Source organism: Colletes latitarsis, chromosome 9, assembly GCF_051014445.1.
Source record: "Colletes latitarsis isolate SP2378_abdomen chromosome 9, iyColLati1, whole genome shotgun sequence".
Taxonomy (NCBI): Eukaryota; Metazoa; Arthropoda; class Insecta; order Hymenoptera; family Colletidae; genus Colletes; species Colletes latitarsis.
The window spans coordinates 30,594,477-30,617,584 of record NC_135142.1 but is presented as its reverse complement, the minus strand read 5'-3'; the positions used below and the strand labels follow the sequence as shown (position 1 = coordinate 30,617,584).

The 23,108-nt window shown below is 43.7% G+C and overlaps 1 protein-coding gene across 2 annotated transcripts in view; it reads left to right on the top strand.

Annotated features, from left to right (window-relative positions):
* Neto (Neuropilin and tolloid-like) overlaps positions 1 to 23,108 on the top strand; it is a 120,097-nt gene that overhangs the window by 92,715 nt on the left and 4,274 nt on the right. For both annotated transcript variants that reach the window (XM_076773488.1, XM_076773489.1), the window contains exons 5-9: positions 3,088 to 3,348; positions 9,493 to 9,650; positions 11,134 to 11,383; positions 14,056 to 14,171; positions 21,829 to 21,966. In XM_076773488.1, the coding sequence (XP_076629603.1) occupies positions 3,088 to 3,348; positions 9,493 to 9,650; positions 11,134 to 11,383; positions 14,056 to 14,171; positions 21,829 to 21,966 (923 nt within the window). The remainder of the gene's footprint in view (positions 1 to 3,087; positions 3,349 to 9,492; positions 9,651 to 11,133; positions 11,384 to 14,055; positions 14,172 to 21,828; positions 21,967 to 23,108) is intronic.

Here is a 23,108-nt window from a genome sequence, read left to right as displayed (position 1 = left end):
CGCTCGCGTATGCGTGATGCGTCAAAATGTCAAAGTAATGAATGCTGATGCCAACATGCAAAAATTCAGTCCTGCGTTTCCCGATTTTCCATGCACACACAGAGATGCTATCAAATATGCGTCGCGATGCGCTCGATGGATGTTGTAACTTGAAAATTTCCCGGTGTGTGATTATGTAATCGATCGAAACGGAAATAAAAATAAGAGTAAAGAGGAACAACAGGAACGCTGGTGATTTGAATCGAGTTAAACGTTTGTAATGGAGGACAGAAAAAATTCTCTTCTTCTCGTCGGTCGTTTTATTCGTTAACACACAAGAAGTAATACAAGTAATGAGGAGTGCCCTTCAAGCCTTTGCGGAAGTCGATTTTACACTAGCGCCTACTCGAAAACGAACAACTGGCATAAAAAGACGCGTTTGTTTGCTTTGAAATGTGGATACACGGGCGCGGCAACTTCCTTTCATGTTGTTTCCGACAACGCGCAGCAAAGCTCAAACCGCTAGGCGCTTTCGTGCACACTGCCCATTAAAGCCTTTCTTTTCAAGGATACCAAGGTACGTTCCGCATGAAAATGTTATACCAGCGTAAACGAGCCTTATACCATCGCGATACGGGATCGTCGAGACAATAGAATAAACATTTCGCTAGCTACCTGTCAAAAAATTCTACCGCCCTCTGTCTTCGAATCATTTTAATTTAAAAAGCAACTAGAAGAAAAAGACGAAGATCGTGTTTGATTTCTCTGACTAACAGGAGACTTAACTTTCCCAATATAATAACCCGAGATTAATAGACACTTTTGACGTAGTGAATATTCCAGTATTTGCGAATGAAATATAGCGTTTGCATAACCGTTCGCGTGCTCGGCGAAGATTTACGCGCGGCTCTATGCTCGCGATAGAAAGAAAAATATTGACTGGAAATTACCGTCGATTATCGGGTCGCGTGTTTGCTTTTACCGGTTACCACGATTAAACACACTCGAGAAATAGACCGTCTATTTCAGTGGCGATTAAAGCCGCGCCAACGCCACCCGCTATTAATGCCTGTCACGCGAAATGAAGATTCTCGTCGATAGATTGCCCGATACTTTTGCGCGAATTGTTCGAATGAGCGGCGAGCATTTCTCTCCGGCGAACCAAACGTGGAACGAGCCGCGAGTTGCTCGCCACTGATTTAGATGAATGACGTTTCTTAGCGTAACGCATAGACGGGAATGTGGTGTCCGCGGAAACGTTATTATGTTCTACGTGTATCGCGACTAGCGCATGTATTTTTGCCGAGCTATGAATGAAAGTTTGGCACATGATCCGTGATCGACCCACGCGAGTCACTGTCCCGTTTTCGTCCCGAAGGACACGCGTGCTTGGATGGAATGAAAATAAACTGGAGGAAGTGGAATCAGAAAACCACGATCAGACACGCTCGAAACGCTTCTCCATCGATGCTCGGTTACTTTAAAATGTCATCGTGAAACTCTAAAAGATAAAGAACGATGCAAGCCTCGATGCACCGGGGGTTTCTTAACGAAATTTAGCTTTAAGAAAAAATATTATCGCGCAGATAGAGCAGTGGAAAGATCGACCGCCGCGTCGAGAAGATAAAGTGAATTCTAACGATCGAATCGCGCTGAATAATTCGTGGATAATCTTCGTACGTGCGGAGAAAGCCAGGGTCCGTTTGCATCCCAAGTGCCTCATTATAGATTGCAACGGGTATCGCCGAGATTTACGCTCGCCGAGGGGGGTGACAAGGCCATGTAGTCCCGTGGATTTTTCCAAATCGCGCGTTCATATTCCGCCACACGGGGAAGGTTACGCGCCAGATAAGAGAGCATCGATTTCGATTTGTCGAACGAGAAAACCGACATCGAACGCCACTTTCGCCCATCCCTATCGTCCACACGCTTTACATACCTAAACATACACTTTATCGCGCGCTAAGGACTGTGTACATTTCTCGAACCGCAAACATTGAAATCCTTTACCAAGAAAAGCTATTCGAAGCATCGATTTTTTCGCGCATACGTTTTCTTGTATTATTTTTACGATTTTTAAAACAGAAGAATTTTGTCCTACTATCGAATGATGAGGTATGGAGGGTCGGCGAGCTCGCGTACTTGGACGAGAAGCGTTCCGAAAAAAAAGGAATCGCGCGATGACTACGACGAACAACCTGGCCGTATGCCAGAGAGACTTTCGAGGCTAACGACATCAGAATATTTGTCGTGTAACCCGACCGATCCCGGGCACATTCTTGCACAGGGATTCGAACAATGTGTGTCCTGCGCACGAGATTGTTTTTCTTGAAAAGACGAGCCAGGAATGTTGCTTCCGACGAACGTACCGCTGTTTCCGATTCAGGGACCGTCGATCCAGCGAAACCATAGGCGAATTTTCGTCGAATTTCTCTCTATAAAATATACCTCTTGGATGCAGATAGAAACATGTAATATTACTTTGTTACGGTTAAAAGAAAAAAGAGTCACGAGCGAAAACATCGGTGATCTCAAACCATGCGTTTTTCCTTAAACCTGCGATTTAAGAATCGAACCTATTATCGGCCTTCGATGCATCGTCTAAAGTATTTAAATAACAACTGGAAATCATATTTTAAAGAAATGGCAACCTCCGTTGCACTTTCGAATTTGATATATCGATGCCAACAAGCAATCAGAAAACTTTTCGGGCTTGACAAACTTGATGAAAGGACCGAATTGACCCGCGAGCCAAACTTCGTGGGTCACTGATCTAAAGGCTCGACGTATACGAGTCCGTTTCCAACTCCGTAACAGACTCCTCTGTGGCTGGATGTCCTGCGGGCAGCTCAGGAATTTATTACCCGATGCAAGACGAAATGTAATTTTTGGAATCGTGGTCAAATCAAAAGTGGGCGAAATGTACTTCGAAAAGTATATTTCCCTCGTTTCTTAAAATACGTGAAACTACAAAAATTCGCAGCGAAACCTTTGTTTTTCGGTCCCCCTTGTATTGTAAGTCGCGAACCCAATTTTGGCTGGACGACGCCTTCGCGATTCGTTTCGTCCGCAGTCACTAACGTCGCCGTTTTCTCATTCTCGTTTCAGCTGACAAAGATATGCTGTTGAAGCTCGACTTTCGGGACGAGTTCAAGCTCGAGGAGAGCGCCGACTGCCGTTACGATTTCCTCGAGGTACGTGACGGCCAGCACGGCTACTCCAATCTCCTCGGCAACTTCTGCGGCACGAATTTCCCCCCAGAGATCACGTCGAAGACGAGATACCTCTGGCTACGATTCCACAGCGACGATAGCATCGAAGGCAAGGGCTTCAAGGCCGTTTGGAGCATGATACCGAGACCGACCTATCGTAAGTCCACGGAATTACGATCCTTCTTCCAGTCCGTCACGTTTGCCACGATATGCGAGATTTTCGAGCTTCGTTCCGTACGAGAATTCGCGCCGTCGTAACTATTCGATGAACAACGCGACGGAAGATCGGATACGAGACGCGCGTCGTTGCCCGGTCCAAACGGGTCACCGGATAGATCGAGGACGCTGGGAACCTCGGACGATCGAGATTTTACAACGAATCTTTTATCGCAATTATATTTAAAGTGCCTGTTTTCGATAGGGGATATAATAGAATATCAAATTATTGGTTCGAACGGAGTATTAATTTGTGGGGATTGTTTCCCACTTAAAATTATCGGTCCCCCGAAGCGATACGCGTTACGTGTGTGCGTTATTTACCCGTAGAAAACATGCGAGCAACGTTAACGAATATTCGAGCTCGAGATTCGGCTACACTTCATTTTGGGAAATGGCAGGAATAATTGGATTCGGCGATACCGCGTACGGTTTCGTTGTTACGTGTAAAAGTGACGTGTTATCGCGATCGAGCGCGACTGTCATACTTCCGGGAATAACGAACGCGATCGTTGTTAACATTTCACGGGGAATAACTGTATAGTCGTTGCTTGGTGGTCCTTGCCTTGGTCGAGAAATTACGAGACACTTCGGGAATGGATGATCCGCGTGGCCGGAGCGGTGCAAGTGCGGACGGAAGCCAAAATTAATTCATAGTCACCGGGAAGAACAGGGGAAGGCTATGAATACACGGGATCCACCCGCGGCAAGAGCCATCGAGTTGCTTGATAGATCTCCTTTCAGCGGCGCCTCGTCTTTGGACCGCCGCGGGGCTCGTTAATTGTTCGACCTGCGTGATATATTCGATCATCATTTTGTCGGATAACCGTCGGACGCGTGATTCCCTAGCTTGTTGCCGAAAATATTCGGCCGTACGCCCTTTGAACGCGCATAACGACCGACGATAGATTTTATCCGAGATTCCGAGACGAACGGTAATTGGTTCTGGAATTATTTCACGCGGACAATTAAAGAGACGCGTATTAAGCTACGGGTGAAAATTGTAGAAAATAATATCTACTAACTTTGTACATTTTTACGTGCGTATGTTAGACGTGAAAGTCGTTAACACGTGGAAGAATTAAAAAATGTACAAATTTTAGTATTAAGTGTAGTATCCATTATTTAAATTACAATCTGTCATTTTGCATAGGAACAATTTACGAAATATTTATCGTAACACATCCAGGTAGTTTCAATCTTTATATTGCTGCACGATAAAAATCATATGAAAGCACTTTTCAGTTATAAAATTCCGAAAAAAATGCGTTCGTTGAATCGACTGTTTCATATATGACCTAATAACATAAAAGCTATTGCTGCAACACTTCCGCCTGGCAAATTATTTTGTCTCGTCGAAAATGTTCGCAAAAATAGAAATAACGAAATCTAGCGCATCATTTCATACGTAAAGCACTTTTACTTTTAGAAAAAAATGAAATAAAAGACTGCAAATTGTAATTATTAATTTGGAACTACGGTGAACCATATTGCATCTCTTACAATATAATAGAATACTCCTACACTGTTTTATGGGATGGGTTAATGCATTACGGTCAAAATCGTACTCCGAGGCGTGTTAAAACAAAAGTAGTCGGCGTCGAGTGACTCTCGGATTAGAATTCCCATTCGGACATTAGCCCCAATGGCGGCGAACGTTGGGAACCTTCCAATCCACCAGGGATCTCGGCGAAAGATATTTTATTCTGTCACATACGAGGTATACAAGTAGACCTTTCACCTTATGGACTTTAACGGCCTCTTCTCACGGATGGCGGTCAGTTGAGAAACTATTCGCTGAATTAACTTGCCTAACATAATGGCTAATCAAACACCTGCCTAACTAAAATCTAAATTCGTTTATTATATCAAGAAACAATTCTAAATTCGCAGCCATTAGCTCGGTGCCACCCACGAAGAATAACTTTTCTATCGTGGGTGACACCGATTACCAGGTCTCACCACGAGGAGGTTGCTGCGAGTGGAGACCCGAAGGGAGATAGATGGAATCCAAGTTCCATCGATCTCCCTTTTACATCCCTAGAAACTAGATTACTAAACTAGAGAGATAGAAGGAAGCAATGTTCCTTCGATCTTCTAGTTTAGTTGTACCAAGTAATTATTTCGTTTAAAAAGGGATGAAGCTAAATTATGGGAGACGCGACGCGACGCGATGCTGAACCGTGCAGCAGATCTTCGGATCGAATCAACACTACCCTTGGTAGATTGATTTCTATTTCTAGAAATCGATCTATCATTGGCAGGCGACTAGATCTTTCGGACAAACTGGACGGCCGATCACATGTTTCGTTCCGCGAAACAGTGGTGACCGAAGCAAGAAACGAGAGAACGAGTCGAGAGAAACTATTTGTTAAATAATTACTTGGCATACGCAGATATACTAGAGACTTAAAATTAACGTCGAAGCTCAAGTCTAGTCAAGTTGAATCTAAAATTCGGACGATAGAAGGAAACAAAGTTCCTTGGATGTTGTACCAAGCAATTATATGGTTAAAAAGAGGGATGAAGCTAAATCGTGGGATACGCGACGCGACGCGACGCGATGCTGTACCGTGCAGCGGATCCGAGGATCGAACCTACTGCCCTTGCTAACTCGATCTCAACAAGAAAACAGAGAACTGCAACCCCGAATCGAGGTCTCCATTTCTCCAACGCACCCCGCCGGGAGCCCGAAGGACCCGACTTAGGCTGTCTGACAAAGAGAGAGTACCTGAGACAGGGTCGACTTCCGCTGGAAGGTATGCGTTTCCGCAGAATACGGAAACTCCACACCTTCCAGCGAAGTGCCGTTTTCCCTCAACCAAGCTTACCAAGGGAAGGCGATTAGATCTTTCGGACCAGATACACGGCCGATCACATGTTTCAATCGATGAAACAGCGGTGATCGAAGCTAGGAACGAGGGAACGAGCGAGAGAGAAGCTACTTATTGAATAATTGCTTGGTACAGACGCGGAGATACATATAATAAAGAAATCTTCGACGTTAATTTTAAGATTCGCGACGAAGCTTAAATCTAATCGACTTAGAATTAAATGTCCCTCGGCGGATGAATCCCTCGATGTCCCTGCGAATAATCTGAAACTAAAATTGATACCCATATTAGTGACATACGAAAGGAAATTTAATAAACACCATGCAAACTAGACAAAACGATGGAATAATTTGTCGTGCTGGTGTATCGAAGAGTGAGAATCTATAAGATTAAACCTACCTAAGGAAATGTACAAAATTGACACATGATAGAAACAAAGTATTCTACCTAACTTTCGTAATGAGAGATAAATAGAAGGAGAGATAATGTCGAAGTAAAATAGCAAACGATTATAAAAATTATCTGAAGAACCATACAAACGAAGACGAACAGAAACAAAGATTGAGCAGAATTGAAAATCCAACGATGAAATGGAAGATTGAACATACCCAAGAATTAAACAAAATATCTCAGCGAAATAGAACAAGAATAAAAATCTTATTCTAATTATTGACATCAAAATTCGTGAAATAGTACGCAAACAAAAATGGTATATGATTCGACACAACCATGCCAATTCAAAAAATAAGGCAGTAGTAGAAATAGAGGAGGGATACATAATAACCAGATAAAATCAAACAGTCAAACAACACTGAATTATGACCAAACAAGTAAAATAAACTGGTCAATTTGGGGATAATAATATAAATAAGTAAAGTGAGCTTACTACTTGTTGACCATTAGTTACCATTACCAAGGAAGCAGTACCGGAGGTTCAGCTGTAACATAAGAAACGATTCGTAATTTAGTAAAAGCGATGAACAGTTCCATAACGTTCAATTGGTATCATACGACAAAATAGAAGTGGGGAGAGCAATTTTAAATAGTTCTTACCAGTGGTCATCACGGTCCGGCACTGGTCAGTAGTGGTCAGTAGTGGTCAGTCGTCGGATCTCCACTGGTCAGCACTGGTCAGTAGTGGTCAGTTCTGGTCAGTCCTGGTCAGCCCTGGTCAGTCCTGGTCACTCCTGGTCCCCCCAGTGGTCACCGCTCCACGAATGGCCTGGCGTAGGCCCGCGAGACCCGATCCCCCTGGATGCTCCAGGGGTACTGAAGAATTTGTCCAGCGGTAGTCTTCGAGTGGGGAAGTCGAAGAGTGGGGAGACAGTGTCAATGTTCTCTTCACGCTTGGCCTAGAGAACAAGACTATTTGGATTGGTCCCACCTCTTGACCATTTCTGGATCTTCACTTGACCGCTGACCTTCATGTCAACCTCACTGTTGACCACCAGTGACCATAAGTTAGTCATTATTGATCATCATTGAAACCATTACGAAGATTAAAGCCTTCTTACGAGGATCCCCTTACAATTTGATGCATGATCTTTTTAACATTTTGTTCTACTTTGGAAGAGTGTATCTCATATTATAAAACACTCATGGTACAACGATAGCGTTCATCCCACTAGCGATAGGCCTATTCTTTACCTCGTTTATGTGTAATAGGTATACATGGGTTGGAAAATAAAAATACCTGGGCAGTTGAGACTACAAATCTGTATTATTCTGTATCTGAAGTATTACTCATTTTCTATTCGTTAATTTTTGTTAATACGTGTCCCCAACGAGACCCCATAAAAATGGGCCGAAGAAATACATTGGGTGCAAGGTCTACTCGTATACCTCGTCTGTGATTCTGTTTTTTAACATCGATCGATGGTAAATCGAAGCTACAAATAACGTTGGAAATAATAGAAGCGCAGTCTCGATCGTCTCGGCGACAAGGCTTCATTTTCGCTGCTGTTCGTCGACGTTGTAAAATATTCCGGATGGAAACGTCGTTCATGAGGCAGCAAGAACCCACCCAGACGCAAAATTCCTCGATATAAAATTCGAACTCGATAATAGTGCCCTTTTCTATCGCGAGGAGCGTCGGCGGATGAAAGGAATTTTTGATGTCGCGAAGTCTGCGTTGTAAAATGCAACGTGACCGTTCTCTTTTAACAATTGAATACGTTCCACGGTCCCGCCCCTCGTCAAAATGCAAATCAATCGCGCGTCAAGACTGGTAGAACACTTTGTAAGCTATTCGTTACAGGAATCACTTGTGCAGTTGGAGGAAATAAAAGAACACGGACGGAAATTTCTTCCTCGAAAAAATATTGACACGCAAGTGATTCTAATACCGAGCAGCTACACTCTTTCCTATTAACTTTCGTTTGCGATAGTAGTAGTTGTAATTCGTCAAACTAACGTCGAAGGAACTTTAATCTCGAATATCTCAAAAACGTCAACGTCCACCACTATGCAAAAGCTGATCGAAAGGTGGGATGCGTAGAAAACTGGATCTAAAATGAAAAAAATTCATTTTTCCGTTTCTATGTGTTATTTTAATGCATACGTATACTGTCTTCAGTGTGAAAACAATCGCTCGCGGCATGGCTCATCTCGCGCTAGCCGTGGGCGGTGGGACAATGTTACGATAAAAGAGGAAATGAATCGGACGAGGGTCGAATCTGTTTTCGCGGTTGATTAATTTCCTGCGCTTTTATTGTGCGTCGCCGTGTTGAGGGACTTTACAACGGCAATTCGAAACGGGAACGAGAAATGAATTATGCCGCGAACAATGGCCCCCCGTGGAATTTTTTGTTTCTTTCCGCTGGCGCTCTTCTGCATTACCGTCGCTCAGCTTCGTCTCGAGTGAATCGCGATCGAATATTGGCGAGTTCGTAGCAAATGAAACGCGAGCACGCATAAATTGACGAAAGGACGTCGACAGTCTCGAGGAAACGTAATACTGTAAAGGTCGTCGTAAAAATTTCGTCACTGTCTCTCTTCTTGCAATGAAACCAGAGATATTTATCTACCTTCCAGCTCAATTACTAGAATCACTTTGTATAAATGCAGTCATCGACTTGTTTTTAATCATATATCGTGGCAAACGTGTCTCGTTTTTACATCCTTCTACTCGTCGTACAGCGTCGGTCATTTCAATACGCGCAGATTCATAACCCGACCGTTTTCAAGCTTCTTAATGAGTTTTCGCGGCAAGGCTTACAGCTACGGAACGATTTAATAAGCATGATTTCCAGCGGGAGTGCCACCAGAACCAGAGCCGTGTGTGATACACGTGGGTGGCATGGAGGCGATTATTAACAGCGACGACGTCCAGGATAGGAAGAAACTCTCCGAGAAGGAAGGCATCCCGTTGGACTGCATGTGGAATATCACGGTTAAGGATGGATGGAAGGTGAGACTGAAATATGTATATATCATTTGACGTCTTAAAACAGATTCCTAAAACGTTCAACTATTAAAAATACTTTGTTCTGAAGTTTTCTGTATAAGAAAATGAATCGAAAAGATAGAGTAAAGTTCTCCCATACTAGTCTCCATTTTTGACATAATTAATTCATCCATTCAGCATTTGGCGATTCTAAGCATCTATCTTGGTATATACGAAATTATTTATTTAATCGCAACAATTAAGCGAAAGCAGCTTAAATTCGAAGCATCAGTCTGTGATCGTGTGACTCGTCCGGCGCGCCTGACCATACCTCGATATTTCTACTTGCATTGAGCGACTCTAAGCATCTATCTCGGTACACACGCAATTATTTATTTTAATTGTTTACTTATTCGCGTCGATTAGGCGAAACAATTGCTCAAATTCAAAGCATCTGTGGTCGTGTGAAAACGAACGATAGAATAGGACCCGGAGGACACACGAAACGCAGGGACGAGAGATACAGCGTTAGTTTGAGCGTGATCTACAAAGCAATGGACTTGATGAAATAACTATTTGACATTCTACACAAAAGGAGAAGCTACCGCATAGTTCTATCAGAATGTTTACACTGCGTTTACTGTTTGAACGTTCACACTATGTCTATGATGTACGTTCGTAGTTGTACCGACGTTTCGTCCTTATTGCACATTCTCTTCAAGAACAATTTACAGCGATGTTGAGGCATCCGCGCGTATATTAGTCCACAGATTGTTGGAAATAATTTCCCCCTTGATGATATTGAAATTAACCAGGTCGAGTTGTAGTTTTATGAAGCATTCTCTAAAGATGGACAAAGCACCGAGCAAAATCCTCGTACCAAACGGTCCACGTGGTTCCTTTGAAAAAAATTCACAAATAGGGCTTCTTTTTGACTGGATATGACTTCCTCGGTCCACGGAACCCAATTTTTCATCGAAGAACAACGGTCAGCCGGCTATCACGTTCGCTATAAATTGTTGGAAACTTCAATGACGGGTCTAGATTGAAAGGTCCATAGAGCTCCCATTGAGAATCACTATTCTATGGGATGCCAGTCAATGTCCCGCAACAGAGCATCTCGTCCAATGGAGCTTTTAGTCTCCTCTCTGTTCGCGTCGGCAGACACTGCGTTGATGACGCCTGGATTTTCGACAATTAAGGGAAGAGTGAACCCGCGTTCACGAGACGTGTATTTCCAACGAGGTCGCTCAAAGACTCCTCGACGCATCCTTTCGTTGGGAATGTCTTTAATCCCTGTCCCCGACCCTCCCATTTCGGGATCATTCGTCCTGGTTTCGCAAACGAAATCCTATCCGACGTAAAAATGTCGACGACCGTGACGTTTCGGTTCGTTTTCCTCGTAAAACGCGCCGTCCTAATTGGTACGAATCCTTTGACGGTACGCCGTTAAGCGTCGGGAAAGAGTCCCCCCGACATTCATCGCGGAAACACGTACAATTTTCAGATTCAGCTGACGTTCTCGGATCCCTTCAAGCTGCAACGACCGAACGAGTGCGACGCCAACTTCGTGGACATATTCAAAGAACGCACTGACATGTCCTCGAGAGAGAAGAATTTCTGCGGCAGCATCGCCGACACCGTCCTCATCCAGACCAATATCGCCTTTGTCAGGTTTTACGCCGAACCGAAAGCGTTGAACAGCAGCTTCGAGGCCGTCATGACAGCCCTCAGGGACAGAGACCCGGGTGACAAACGTGAGTGCGCATACATAGTCCATTAATTGTTCAGCTTCCATTCGATATCGTCGAAGACGTCATTTTTAACGCTTGGGTACAATATTCCGTCCCGATGCGAGCGCGTGACCAGACGACTTCTAATCGAGAACGTGAGCTCTATGGTAGCGTCCAGCAGCGAGATCGTATCTTTTTAACGCTAGATTTACGGAACAAGTTGATTCGATTGGTTTTAGATTCCAAACTTAACGTTACGGAGCTTGAAAGCATATATTTAAACTCCGGTTGCACGAGATAAAATATCTCAAGCGGTAGGATTTCGTTAATTCCCCGGTACGAGCGTTCTACTGCGGAACCGTTAAGGGGAACAGCGATTCCGAGTTATTCTGAATAATGGACCGTTCGCGTTGTTAATGTTCTAGTAATTCGCGAGCCGGGTCCCGCCGATGAATAATAACCCTCTGTCTTTTCCGGTGATTAGTCTGGCAATTTCCTAATTGCCGGGGGATCAGTCATTCCAGTTACTTTTATTTTCAATTACTGTAAAAACACGCGGCGCGCCGTTAATTTAGTTGATTTCCATTAGATCGTATCTCTCTATCCCCGGGGCACGCAACGGTTTCGGTGGAACCCGACACGTCGGTGTTAACTTTAATGAAACTTAACATCGAAATTACGGGCGTGCAGGGAACAAAGATTTCCGCAATATCCCTCTAGCGTGACCGCCTAATGGAAATTAAACTTTCCTGTTCGCCAATTACTAGTGCGTAGCCTGTTATCGCGCGAAGAATCGTTTAAAAAATTCTAGTCGGATTTGTCTACGTTTAATCCCGATCTTGTTTGCAACGAAGTTTTCGTCTGTTTCCAAAGGCTCGTTAAACGAAGATTAATTAACCACTTTATTCGTCTAACCGATATCGACGTATCCATCAGCGAAGCGAACGTTCTTCGTCATTCTTTTTACTTTTTACTCGAGGAAAGTTGCGTAAGTAGATCTCTAGACGCGTAAGGCAGAGTGTCGTTAACTCCTGGTTGTTATTCGAAATCGTAAATTGCTACGACAAACTGGTCGTTAAACGCTTCTGGTACTTTTAGTTAAGTAGTAAACGCTCAGGATTGCTTTGGTCGACTGAAAGACATCCGTTAGAAACCGGTTAAAGTGTCGCACGAGTAAATTGAATAGAAAAAGAAAGTTTGTTACGTCAAAGGAGTCGGACAGTACGCCTTGCGGCGATATCGACTTGCTTAAAGAAAGTTTAAATTTTCTTGTTGGTTTTACCGCGAAGGATAGCAGACAGTGTATCAACCCCTTGGTTATATTCTTGTTGTTTATCTTTCGCTAGGCAGAAAAGTAAATCGAAACTCTTGGGTATTAAAATAAAATGTAAACGTTCCCGAGCACAATATTGTCTTACAGTTTCCTCGACGTATCGATTACCGGGTACGTTTATCCCTTAAACTCGGGTAAGATCGAATATCAATCTCCATCGATCGGAAAATAGAATTCCGTCGACCATATTTTCCTCGCGACGTGCTTCGAATGACTATCTCGTCGCGGAAAACAAAATGCGAAACATTAAACCGCTCATGGAATTTGAGTAACGATCATTCCACGCCAAATTGATGCCTGATTCTAAACGAAGAATTCTCCATATCCTAAATGAATTCCAAAACCTATTACGGACAATACTATATTTCGATTCGATTGGAATCCTTGCCATCGATAGCGATTCGAATTCCACAGCCGGTCGAAGCTTTGGTAAAAAGCATGTTTCATGCGAAAAAACGATGAGATTGACTTTCGAATTCTTCGTGTTTCGATTTCACCGAAATCCCCAGATCGTTAAAAGGGTAACGATTGAATCGTTCGTTGAAAGCTATCGGTTGATAGCTGGACCGAATTCGATCCGACTTCCACTTCGTTCGAACGTTTAAGCAGATAATTACAACGATATCGGCGAAAAGAGATAATCTATTTAACCGGCTTGTAGCAAAGGGAATAATCGGTCGCTAAACGATTCGAATTCTATATTAATGGCGGCAAAGCCCTTGGCTGAATGGTAAATGGAGTAAGCCGTAATGCGGTTACGCGTACAGAACTCCCTGCTATATCTCGATCCTGGAAGAATTCCCAACTTTCCGCACCTGCCACCGAAACTAATATATCGCCACGTACGTGGCCAATTCACTTGTACCCAATTTCGATGAAAATATGTGCAATCAATGTCCGTAAATCTAGCGTTAAATTTGTTGTAGTTTGATGTATCGAAGTTGTTAGCCGTGGCAATAGATAACCACGTAACGAACTGCTCGCAACCTTGAATCCACGAGTACCCGCGTACCCGTGAAATAGAGGACTCTAATCGATTACCGGAAACGAGCTGCAATGCGGCATTTAACAGCTCGTTACGATGTAATCTATAAAGTTCCAAACATGGAAGTTACTTTGTAGAGGAAGCTTAAAAAATCACCGTGCGATTTACCATTGTAATTACGACTGAAATAATCTGTGTGAATATTTTCCCCGAGTGTAAAAATGAAGTCTCCGGTTCGCGATTCGTTGCATATGTGTTAATTCGCGAAAACGTCGAATCACGTTCGCTGGAACGTAGACGGTGCCAAAACTTAAACGATGATATGGAATTACGAGCGTGTAAGGTTCTTATTCGATCGTTTCTGTTTCCTTTTTCCAGCCTGCCTCGACGGCGAGTACTATTGCGAGGACGCGACCTGCATCGCCGCGGATTTACAGTGCAACGGACGAGTCAATTGCCGTTTCCGGTGGGACGAGGAAGACCAGGCCTGCAACGTGAGTGAGCGAACGTTATATCCAGACTAAATTCCATCCTGTCGTGTTGTTAAGGTCGATAAATGTTTTTCGATTTCTGGGATTTCGACTCATTTCCGAGTCGTTCCTTCCCGCATCCATTTCCTCCCTTTTCGTAAAAAGCATCGCGAGCTTTTTTCGTTCAGTCTAGTTCCATGCACAGCACCGCGCAAAAGTTTCAACGTAATTTTGTAACGTTGATCCTCCTCAGAAAAATCGTAGCGGAGAAAGGCGATACGAAACTTTAAGAATGTCCATTTCTTTATCATTCCGTTCGAGAACTCGATAAAAGTTCTTCGGTATATGTTCACTGTGCAATTACACAAGTAAACAAACGATTGTCACTGTGTCTGACGAACGATGTGACTCGGTTACGCAGCAGTCGGTCCACGTTTCTTGGCTGAAATAATCCTGGTTTCTCATTTCTTAGTGCCAAACCAGGGGATCCAGGATATCCTGCACCGCAAGAATGGCACGTCGCCTAGACTTAATCGCTTTCCGCCCTTTTGCGCCGCCTCCGCCTGTTCCAGGGGGGCTAATTAATTTATTCGAGGGAAGTTCAGCACTCCCATCTAAAGTCGAGCCACCGCCTTCGCTATATTTAATATGTACGTCGTAGCTCTACCGGTGAGCCAGTAATAAGACGGGTCATCGCTTTTTCGTTAAGTTTCAACCACCCTCTTTTCACTCGATAAGAATTACGATCGTTTCGTAAGCCATACTCGACACGTTCCTAGAAATATTTTGTCCAACATCATCATCCTTTAAAAAAAAATCCACCAACCCCTGTACCTTCAAAGATGGCCCTGACACTAACTTTTCAATGTCGGAATTATTGAAACGTTAGAACATCGATTCTACGGGCAGGAATTGGAATTCATCGAGCCCCACGATTATCGTCACCGTCGATGGCCATTAATATTCCATGAATTCTTGATCGCGTTCATTTGTAAGCCGACTTCTTTGTAACAAACCGGCGGGGATCCGGTGTGTGGAACCGTAACAGAGACTTAATATCCTCCAGCCTCTCCGTGCTGTCTCTCTATCCGCTCTCTCGGTGGTTAATTAATTTATTCAGGACTGCTCTCGCTGGCCGGAGCCAGTCGTTCCGTTTCCCTGACCTCCGACTCGCGGTTTCGTGATATCCGAATACGTATCGTCCCGCTGTACGGAAAGCTGTTTCCGGTTCCGGGAGCGCGAAATAGTACGCGCGGCTGGCAAACTACCAAAACAGGCAGCCACCAGAAACGACGGCACCGCGGCACCAACGGGATATTAATCTAACGGCAATTAGTTCGATCGAGTCCTTGTTTCAGCGTGCATCCTGCTTCAATCGTGAACGAGTCGTTCTGACATTACAGAACAGAGAAAATCCAAGAGAGAACGTCCTTAGATGCGATACAGTTCTTGGAGTTGTATCGCCCAACTCTTGAGATCTACTCTAATAAAATCCAGAAGCAATTAGTCGAGACACTAGGTGCAAATTACCAGGAAAGTTGGAACGAAAGAAAGTTCCGCCTCGGATGCTTAACAGAAATCGTCGAGCGCATCTCGCGATCTACTAAACATTTCGATTTGAAATTTCCATGAGAAACGGTGATACAACGGGGACGGATCGTTTCGTCAAACGAGGAACGTCGGGTCAATTAACCGTCGAGCCTGTCTTGCGTCTGTGGATAGGAAATATTATCGACGGATCGAGAGTGGCTTGTTAAGTCGAAGAAACGGACGCGACAAAGACGCGGTCAGAGTTTAATTCGCCTCCTAAGTAAAACGTTCGGATTAAAAGAAGTGGCCGCGGATAAGGTCGATTCGGCCCGATTTCTACTATGGACAAAGGAAAAGCAGACTCTCCTCGTTTTAACCGCAAAAAATGAAACTCTTTGCGGTCGGTTGTTCCGCAATATCCATCCGCAAGATCGCGAGTTTCTTATCACTGGAAAACAGGCCGCAGGCTGAAGGGGCTCGAGGATTTCTTTCTGCCAGTGCGATTCGTCAGAGCACAAGAAAGATTTCCCTCCAATTTACTCGAGGTCCCGTTCTATTTTCCAAAACCTTTTTCGCGCACGGAATTGGGCGGCACTTGGCCCGTACTGTTTCTTACGAGTCTTCGCGATGTATATTTACATTCGTGCTGATCTTTCAATTTTTCTGTGCAAAAATTTGCTCGTGGCGTCGTCGATTATCAATAAACGGATTGTCTTGAAAGCGATGTGAGTCCATTCGTGCACGTTCGACGCGAATTTATCACGACTGGCGCAGCCAGTTTGCAGCTTTTCTCCTTAGGAAATCACTCGCGAAGCTTCACGGTGCAATGTAAAAAATGATCGCGATTCCGCTTCCATTTTCGACGAAGCTCCTGTAATCTCGCAGCCGACACGCCGGGAAATTACGCGAACGACGTAGGCATTTTTTACAGGACCGTTTAAGTAACGAGAAATTTTCTGAGCGTTCTTTAATACGGTCGAGCGCGTTTCAAATTGTTACGAAATAGTATCGCTACGCGACATCCACGGAACGCGAATAACGCGTTTATAAAAACAATTATTCGATATATTAAAAATTATTCAAGCCGTACCTGAGAATCTTTCGTAGCATGTAAAATACTTTTTATGTATTTTTATTGCTCGTCCAAATGCAGTGTTCAAAGCTGCCTAGTGTTGCAGGGAATTCTGTTATTGGGGTTGCTGAGCTACTCAAGTTAATTAAAATTAATTAAAAGGTGTGTCCTGCGTGTTTACGAACTAAGTACAATTACATCTCCAGCCTTTCAGTTGTCATTCGTTGCATTTCTTGTTCGCGTTGCAAACTTGGCGCGTTTACACTAAAGCTCGTTCGAGCATAATTTCCTAGCTAACCTGGCATACCGTACCTAGCACACCGTCGTCATAATTTCAGGAAACACTTGCAATAAATTCACGGAACACTGATTAAAAGCCACTGGTTCAAATAAGTAGAGTCAGCCAGCAACAGCCAGACAAATTTTCTAAATCTAAACGACAAATATTAAACTCTTTTCGATAACATTCTGTATAGGATATTGTTTGTTTCGAACAAGCAAGCTCCTGTTTGCGTTTCATTAATGCTGTGAAATGCAAATGACCGACAATGTTCTATTATTTTATCGCGAAATATATTTACTGGGTGTCTCGCGGCTGCAGTAAACCACGGCAAGATTGTACGTCGCGATATGCGAGTTTTCCTATTCACGTGGGAAACCGGCCACGAAATTGACGGGACGGACAGAACGCAGGACGAAATCGTGGAGGAATACACTATACGAGCCGTCCTATCCAATTTTATTCCCGTCTAATGGAAACTGCACCCATACCACTTATCTCGTTTCGTGCTCGCCAGGTAAATGCTAATGGAAACCGGACGCTGCGAAAGAGTCGCGATGGAGGAACGGTCGAAACATCCGGGGAACGTGTTTTCCTAGTACACAATCAGACACGGCCAAAGTTTCCCCGCTGAAACAAAAATACGCGTTCAAATTTCAGGTGCAACGCTTAAAAATAGCGCGTCTCTAAACAAATCTCCATCTCAAAGATTCGCAGTCGGAAATAATATTTTAGATCGTTCCCGACGAGAGAGATCTTTCGAGAAATAACAGAAAACAAGTTTTGTTAAATATATCGTCGTATTTGTAAAAGTCAAGGAAATATTCTGTGATGATATATTAGACTGCATGATCCATGGTAATTTTAAAAGTACCCCGTGGAAAATTCACTGTAATTCATTGGGAGTTTTGTAGATCTACGCACTCCAGGTGGAAGAAATACTATGGAGAATAGGTAAAATTGCAAATAGTATATATTTATGTTCGATAAGGGATGGAGATTTGCCTTGAAACGAGAGGAAGGCTCGTAAAACACATGCTGCAGAAATAACACAGGAAACCTTTCATACTCCAACCCTCTGGCGCGTAATATGCACCATCGGGAGTGTAATAAAAATAGTTCCAGTTAAGTTCGCCAAGACATTTTTATTTTTTTTACTGGTTTGGACGAGCATCGTTAGGCCCAAGTTCGAAACGAAAATTGAAAAAATGAAAATGTTTTCCATTTCGTTTAACTTGGACTATCAATCTTCGCGTCAGGGATGTTTTTGTATCGTTATCTTGAATCGTACAGTGCGAACGAAATAAGTTCGCGACTCCATTTATTTCCATCATTCTTGACATCCCTCGTAGAAGCATCGATTCGATAGCGATCCATCCCGCCTGGATTTTTGCAATAATTAAACCGCAGGGAATGTTCTTTAATTATCAGTCCTTCCCCTAATACTTCTCCCGGCGATATAGCGCCGTAACATAACAAAATCCGTACAGTCGTTACTTCTCGTTAATGAGAACTTCATCGGTGGTGTTCCGGCGACTAATTATTTCTTTTCGCGAGAGACGAGAGATTCTCACTGGACTGTCATTAATTTCACCGGCTGCTCGGGAATCTCTGTCTCTGGAGCGAACCGGGTCAAGGAATGGATGAACCGAACGATTCCTCTCCGTACGTCTTTCAATATGCACGAGAAATTTCGAAAGAGTGGAGTTGACAAGGCTGCGATCGGAAACGCGGAAAACAAGGTTTTTCTTTGTCAGCCTAGAACGTTTCGCGCTCGCGGAAACTCGATAACAGCCGGTTTGAGTAGAACAGAACACCGCGTTGGATTCTCTCGCGATACGTGGAGTTCTGATCGCGCATAAATTCACGGGCGCGCCGTAAAATCGTTTGAAACCAAGCACGAACGTTTCCGAGCGAAAATTTAACGCGTTCGCGAGTTGAAAACTTTTCTTAGTTAACGCTCCCTTTTTCGTTCCGCTCTCCGTGAATCTCGCGATGCAACGAAAGGATCCTTTAAGGCGAATAAAAAAATTACGACCGAGGGTGGAATTGAAACTGCATTAACATCGCTGGAAAAGTAATGAATTTTTATATTTCATACTCTCGAAGCGAAAAATTACCTAAAGTTATTTGTCAGGCTTTCTTGCATTCCACTTTTACGCAAAGGATCAGCTTTCTGTCGTGGACCCGAGACGTTTTGAACTCCAAGGTCCGTGGAGTCGTCGGAATCGTTGACTTTAGTCGTCATAAATTTAATGCGATGGCGAGTAAATATTATCTGTGCCCACACGACCCGCAAGACTGTTCAAAGGAGTCTCCTGTTGATCTTCCAGCAAACCTAAGGGAGAAGCAAAGGGCAGGAACGTCGCGTGTCCGTTTTCCTTATTTGACAGACAGTTTGATGCCACCCCGGTACGCTGGTGAAACGTCGATGGATATAAACTTCCGTTGACTCGATCGAAGGCCGAAAGCGTCGCGCGGATATCGACGTTGAACAGGCGTATCGTTTCCGGGATCGGAGTCATTAATTTCGACAAAAAGCGCGGACGCGAAGAACGCGGGAACGGAAGTATCGACCAAACCGACAAAGCAGGACGCGCGCTGCAAACGAAAAAAAAAAATATATTCCTGGTACACGAAAGAAGACCTTCGTTATACGCGGTATAACGACCCGGTATTCTCGAGTCGAGTATATTTCGATGCAACGGAAAATAATATTGTTAGTACAGGCCACGAATTATTATACCCTCTTAGCGACTTGATGCAGTTTTGGTAAAAAAAAAACATTAATTTCTTATTCGAAACGAAAGAAGAGCATGTTACGAACGAGCGTGAATTGCTTTTGACGAGGACACGTGAAAATATTATTCGCGTCTATAAACTTTGAAGTTTAATGATCGCGAAACGAGACGAGCGATTTAGGAATTGGAAGAACGAGAGCGCGTTTCCAGACAGAGGGGAACGAACCGGAGAGAATCGAAGTATTAAATATGAGAAGGATCGAGGGAAAAATATCGAGCTGCCACGCATTCGGAGCGGAATAAATCCGTCGTCGAGCAGCGTAGGAACGCATCAAAAGTGTCCTGCCTCGTTGCGAATGCAGTGACCGTTTCAGATGTATTTTTGCACAGACTGTCGCAAACACGAGCGACGTCTGTCGAGTGTGTGCTCGGCCATATAAGCATAACAATAAACCTCTCGGGCTTACGGAAGTAGAAAGAAGCATTTCCAACCCCTCAACCGGCGCTTCCCGTTCCCTCTTTGGGCCATCCTTTCGTATCCACGCACTACCGGGGTTCAGCTCTCGCTACGTGTAACCGTCTAATACACAGAAATCTCATTCGTGAGACGTTTGAGTACGGTGTACGCACCGCGAGAACCACCGCAAAAGCCCGTAACACGATAACACCGTCTATATTGTTAATTGTACCGACTCACCGCCAAATGTGCTCATTATACGCCATTGTTCTTATTACTATTATCGCGAAACGGTGCTTCGCATTTCAGCTTTCGAATAGTTCGTAAAACTATGGAAGAGCATCGTCCTAAACCCGTTTTCATCCACTTACGAATATCAAAGATACCAGTTAAAACGAATGGTAGCCATTATTATTTTTCGAACTCCTTTGCCAGCCGGTGGACCGAGATAATTAACGTTAAATTTTTATACGCGGTAGGTCAGGCAAAACCCAGTCATTATCAAGTTAAAATGGATCGATGCGACGGTACGATTTTGTACAAATTAATTCTAACGAGAATAGTTGAAGAAGTTGTAAAATTTTTCGCGCGTACATTCATTTTTAGGGGACGAAATCAACCTTTAAAGGACATGCATCGACGTACTTCCAATTCCCCACCCCCGACCTGAATTCTTAAAATCGTCCTCTGTGAGTCGTCGTGGATTACGAGCCATCGAGTCTACGTTCGTTTCCTAATCGATTTTAATAAATGGCTAACTCGCTTCTGGTCCCTGTTATTTCCGCCGAAATATCCCAAGCTCGCCTCCCGATCGTTTAACTATTCCAGTTATTTTTATCCCTGTTCATAAAAGTTCTGGCCCCGGAGTGGGAAGATTATCGAATTTAATTACCGACGATAGTTACCATAGTTTACAACCGACCAAATACCGACACGTAGACGCGACACGGATAAGACGGACCGGAAAGAAACAGAGAAAAAGAGCGTCTTGTTTCCATCTGTGTGCATTCAAACGTTAATGCTATGCCAAGAATCTCATCCGCGAATTTTGATCTACACACACGCGGGCGTGGAGCATTCCATAGCACCGGCTCTGTAAATTTTAGCAGGGTATTTAATGCGGCTTCGCAGCCAGCAAACGCGAGAAACGAGGTACACAAAGGGCGAGAAGAGAATGAGATTCGGTTTGCTACGTTATGCGCAACTTCCTATATCGTGCCATGGTAACTGTTCCCGATGAATGTGTACTTTGTCATCTATTGTCAACACGGGCACATATCCGTTCTCTGTGAAAGTTCTGCATACCGTAGCCGATGATTAGCGAGTTACGCGCGACAGTTCCTTTCGCTGCCGTCACGTGTTGGCATTTGCGCGCTCGATCGGTTTTTATTTAATTATTTAAATACCAGACGCGCAGAGATCCGTTGGAAAACTGGGGGATCGCATCGATCGTAACGTATAATGTTAAGTCGTTCCATAAATTAAAGGGTAAAATTCGTAACTCGTAATCTCTCGCGAAGAACGCATGGATACTAAACCGAGGAAACAACGATTGCGTCTACAACGGTTAATAAACAATTTTATTGTGTTTATTCTTGCAGACTAAAAAGTCACGGTTGATCGACTCCCAGCATATCGTTATAATCCTCATCGTTTTCTCCCTGATCTTGTTCGGCATGAGCTTCGCCTTCGTTTTCAATTGCGTACGGAAGCTCGTCAGGGATCATCGAATCATTCGGGTAAGTGAACCTACCTTTAACAATCGCTTGAGCTCGTAACTGCGACAGTCGGGTGGAAAATTGATAGGATGCTAGATTAAAAGTTCCGTTGAATATCTGTCGGTGATCGTGGCGTTCGAAGCAACGACCACCTCTGACGTTTACGATCGAACGGTATATCAGCGAATCGAAAACTTTACAGGTCCCGCAGTGACGTGACGTACGATGATTCAACGACTTTATTACCGGCCATTAAAGCTCCGGTTACGGTGGAAGTATTTATCCACGAATTTCTCGGCCTCCGTGTCAAAATCTGGCTAGTATTCCACGCGATTCCGTTTTATGCGCCATTAAAATTGTAACTTCATCGCGAAAGACCATTACAACGGACGTCGAAACTAAAGGCTGACGAATGGCTCGAACATTCTTCGAAGACACGTCGTCTCGAGGATCGTATATACAACGAAACAGAAAAAAAAAAATATATATATATATATGTATCAAAAAATCACGAACAACCGACGATTTTTGCGTGCTATGTGCCAGTCGCGTTGCAAGGTACTCGTGGAATTTCAATCACACGACGAACCTACAGGATTTCGATTCGATTCACGGCTCGTATTTGTCACGTACGACCATACGTGGCTAACATTCGCGCTACACGCAGGAAAAAGACTGATAACGTATGGGTACGAAATAGGCCCACGGTTCGTTTCACCCATTCACGAAGGATAGTGAAGTACTGACAAGCAGAGGATACGAATAATACAAGCGTTTTTCGGATTAAATCGAGCTTAAAATGTAGAGTTCGACGAATCGAAACAGTTTTTATAAAAAAAAACCTGGACCGAACGAAAATTAATTTCGTAGAAACGATCTGATTGAGACACGTGGTAATTGGTTAGGAGAAATTGTTACAGTCTCGTAAAACTTTACTCGTTAATATTCTAACGAGCTATAATCATATTTATCCAAGCGTTTCGCTGGGCATGCATATTTTTCCGCTTCAACATGGAAACTTCTTAACGCAAGAACGTCCGGTTTTCCAATTATTATGCAAATTACGTTATGCTCGATGCAAAACTAATTTAACAATACATTACGAAAATTAACTGCGCAAAGAACAACACGGTAATTCCCATTTCAATTACAGAAACGGACGG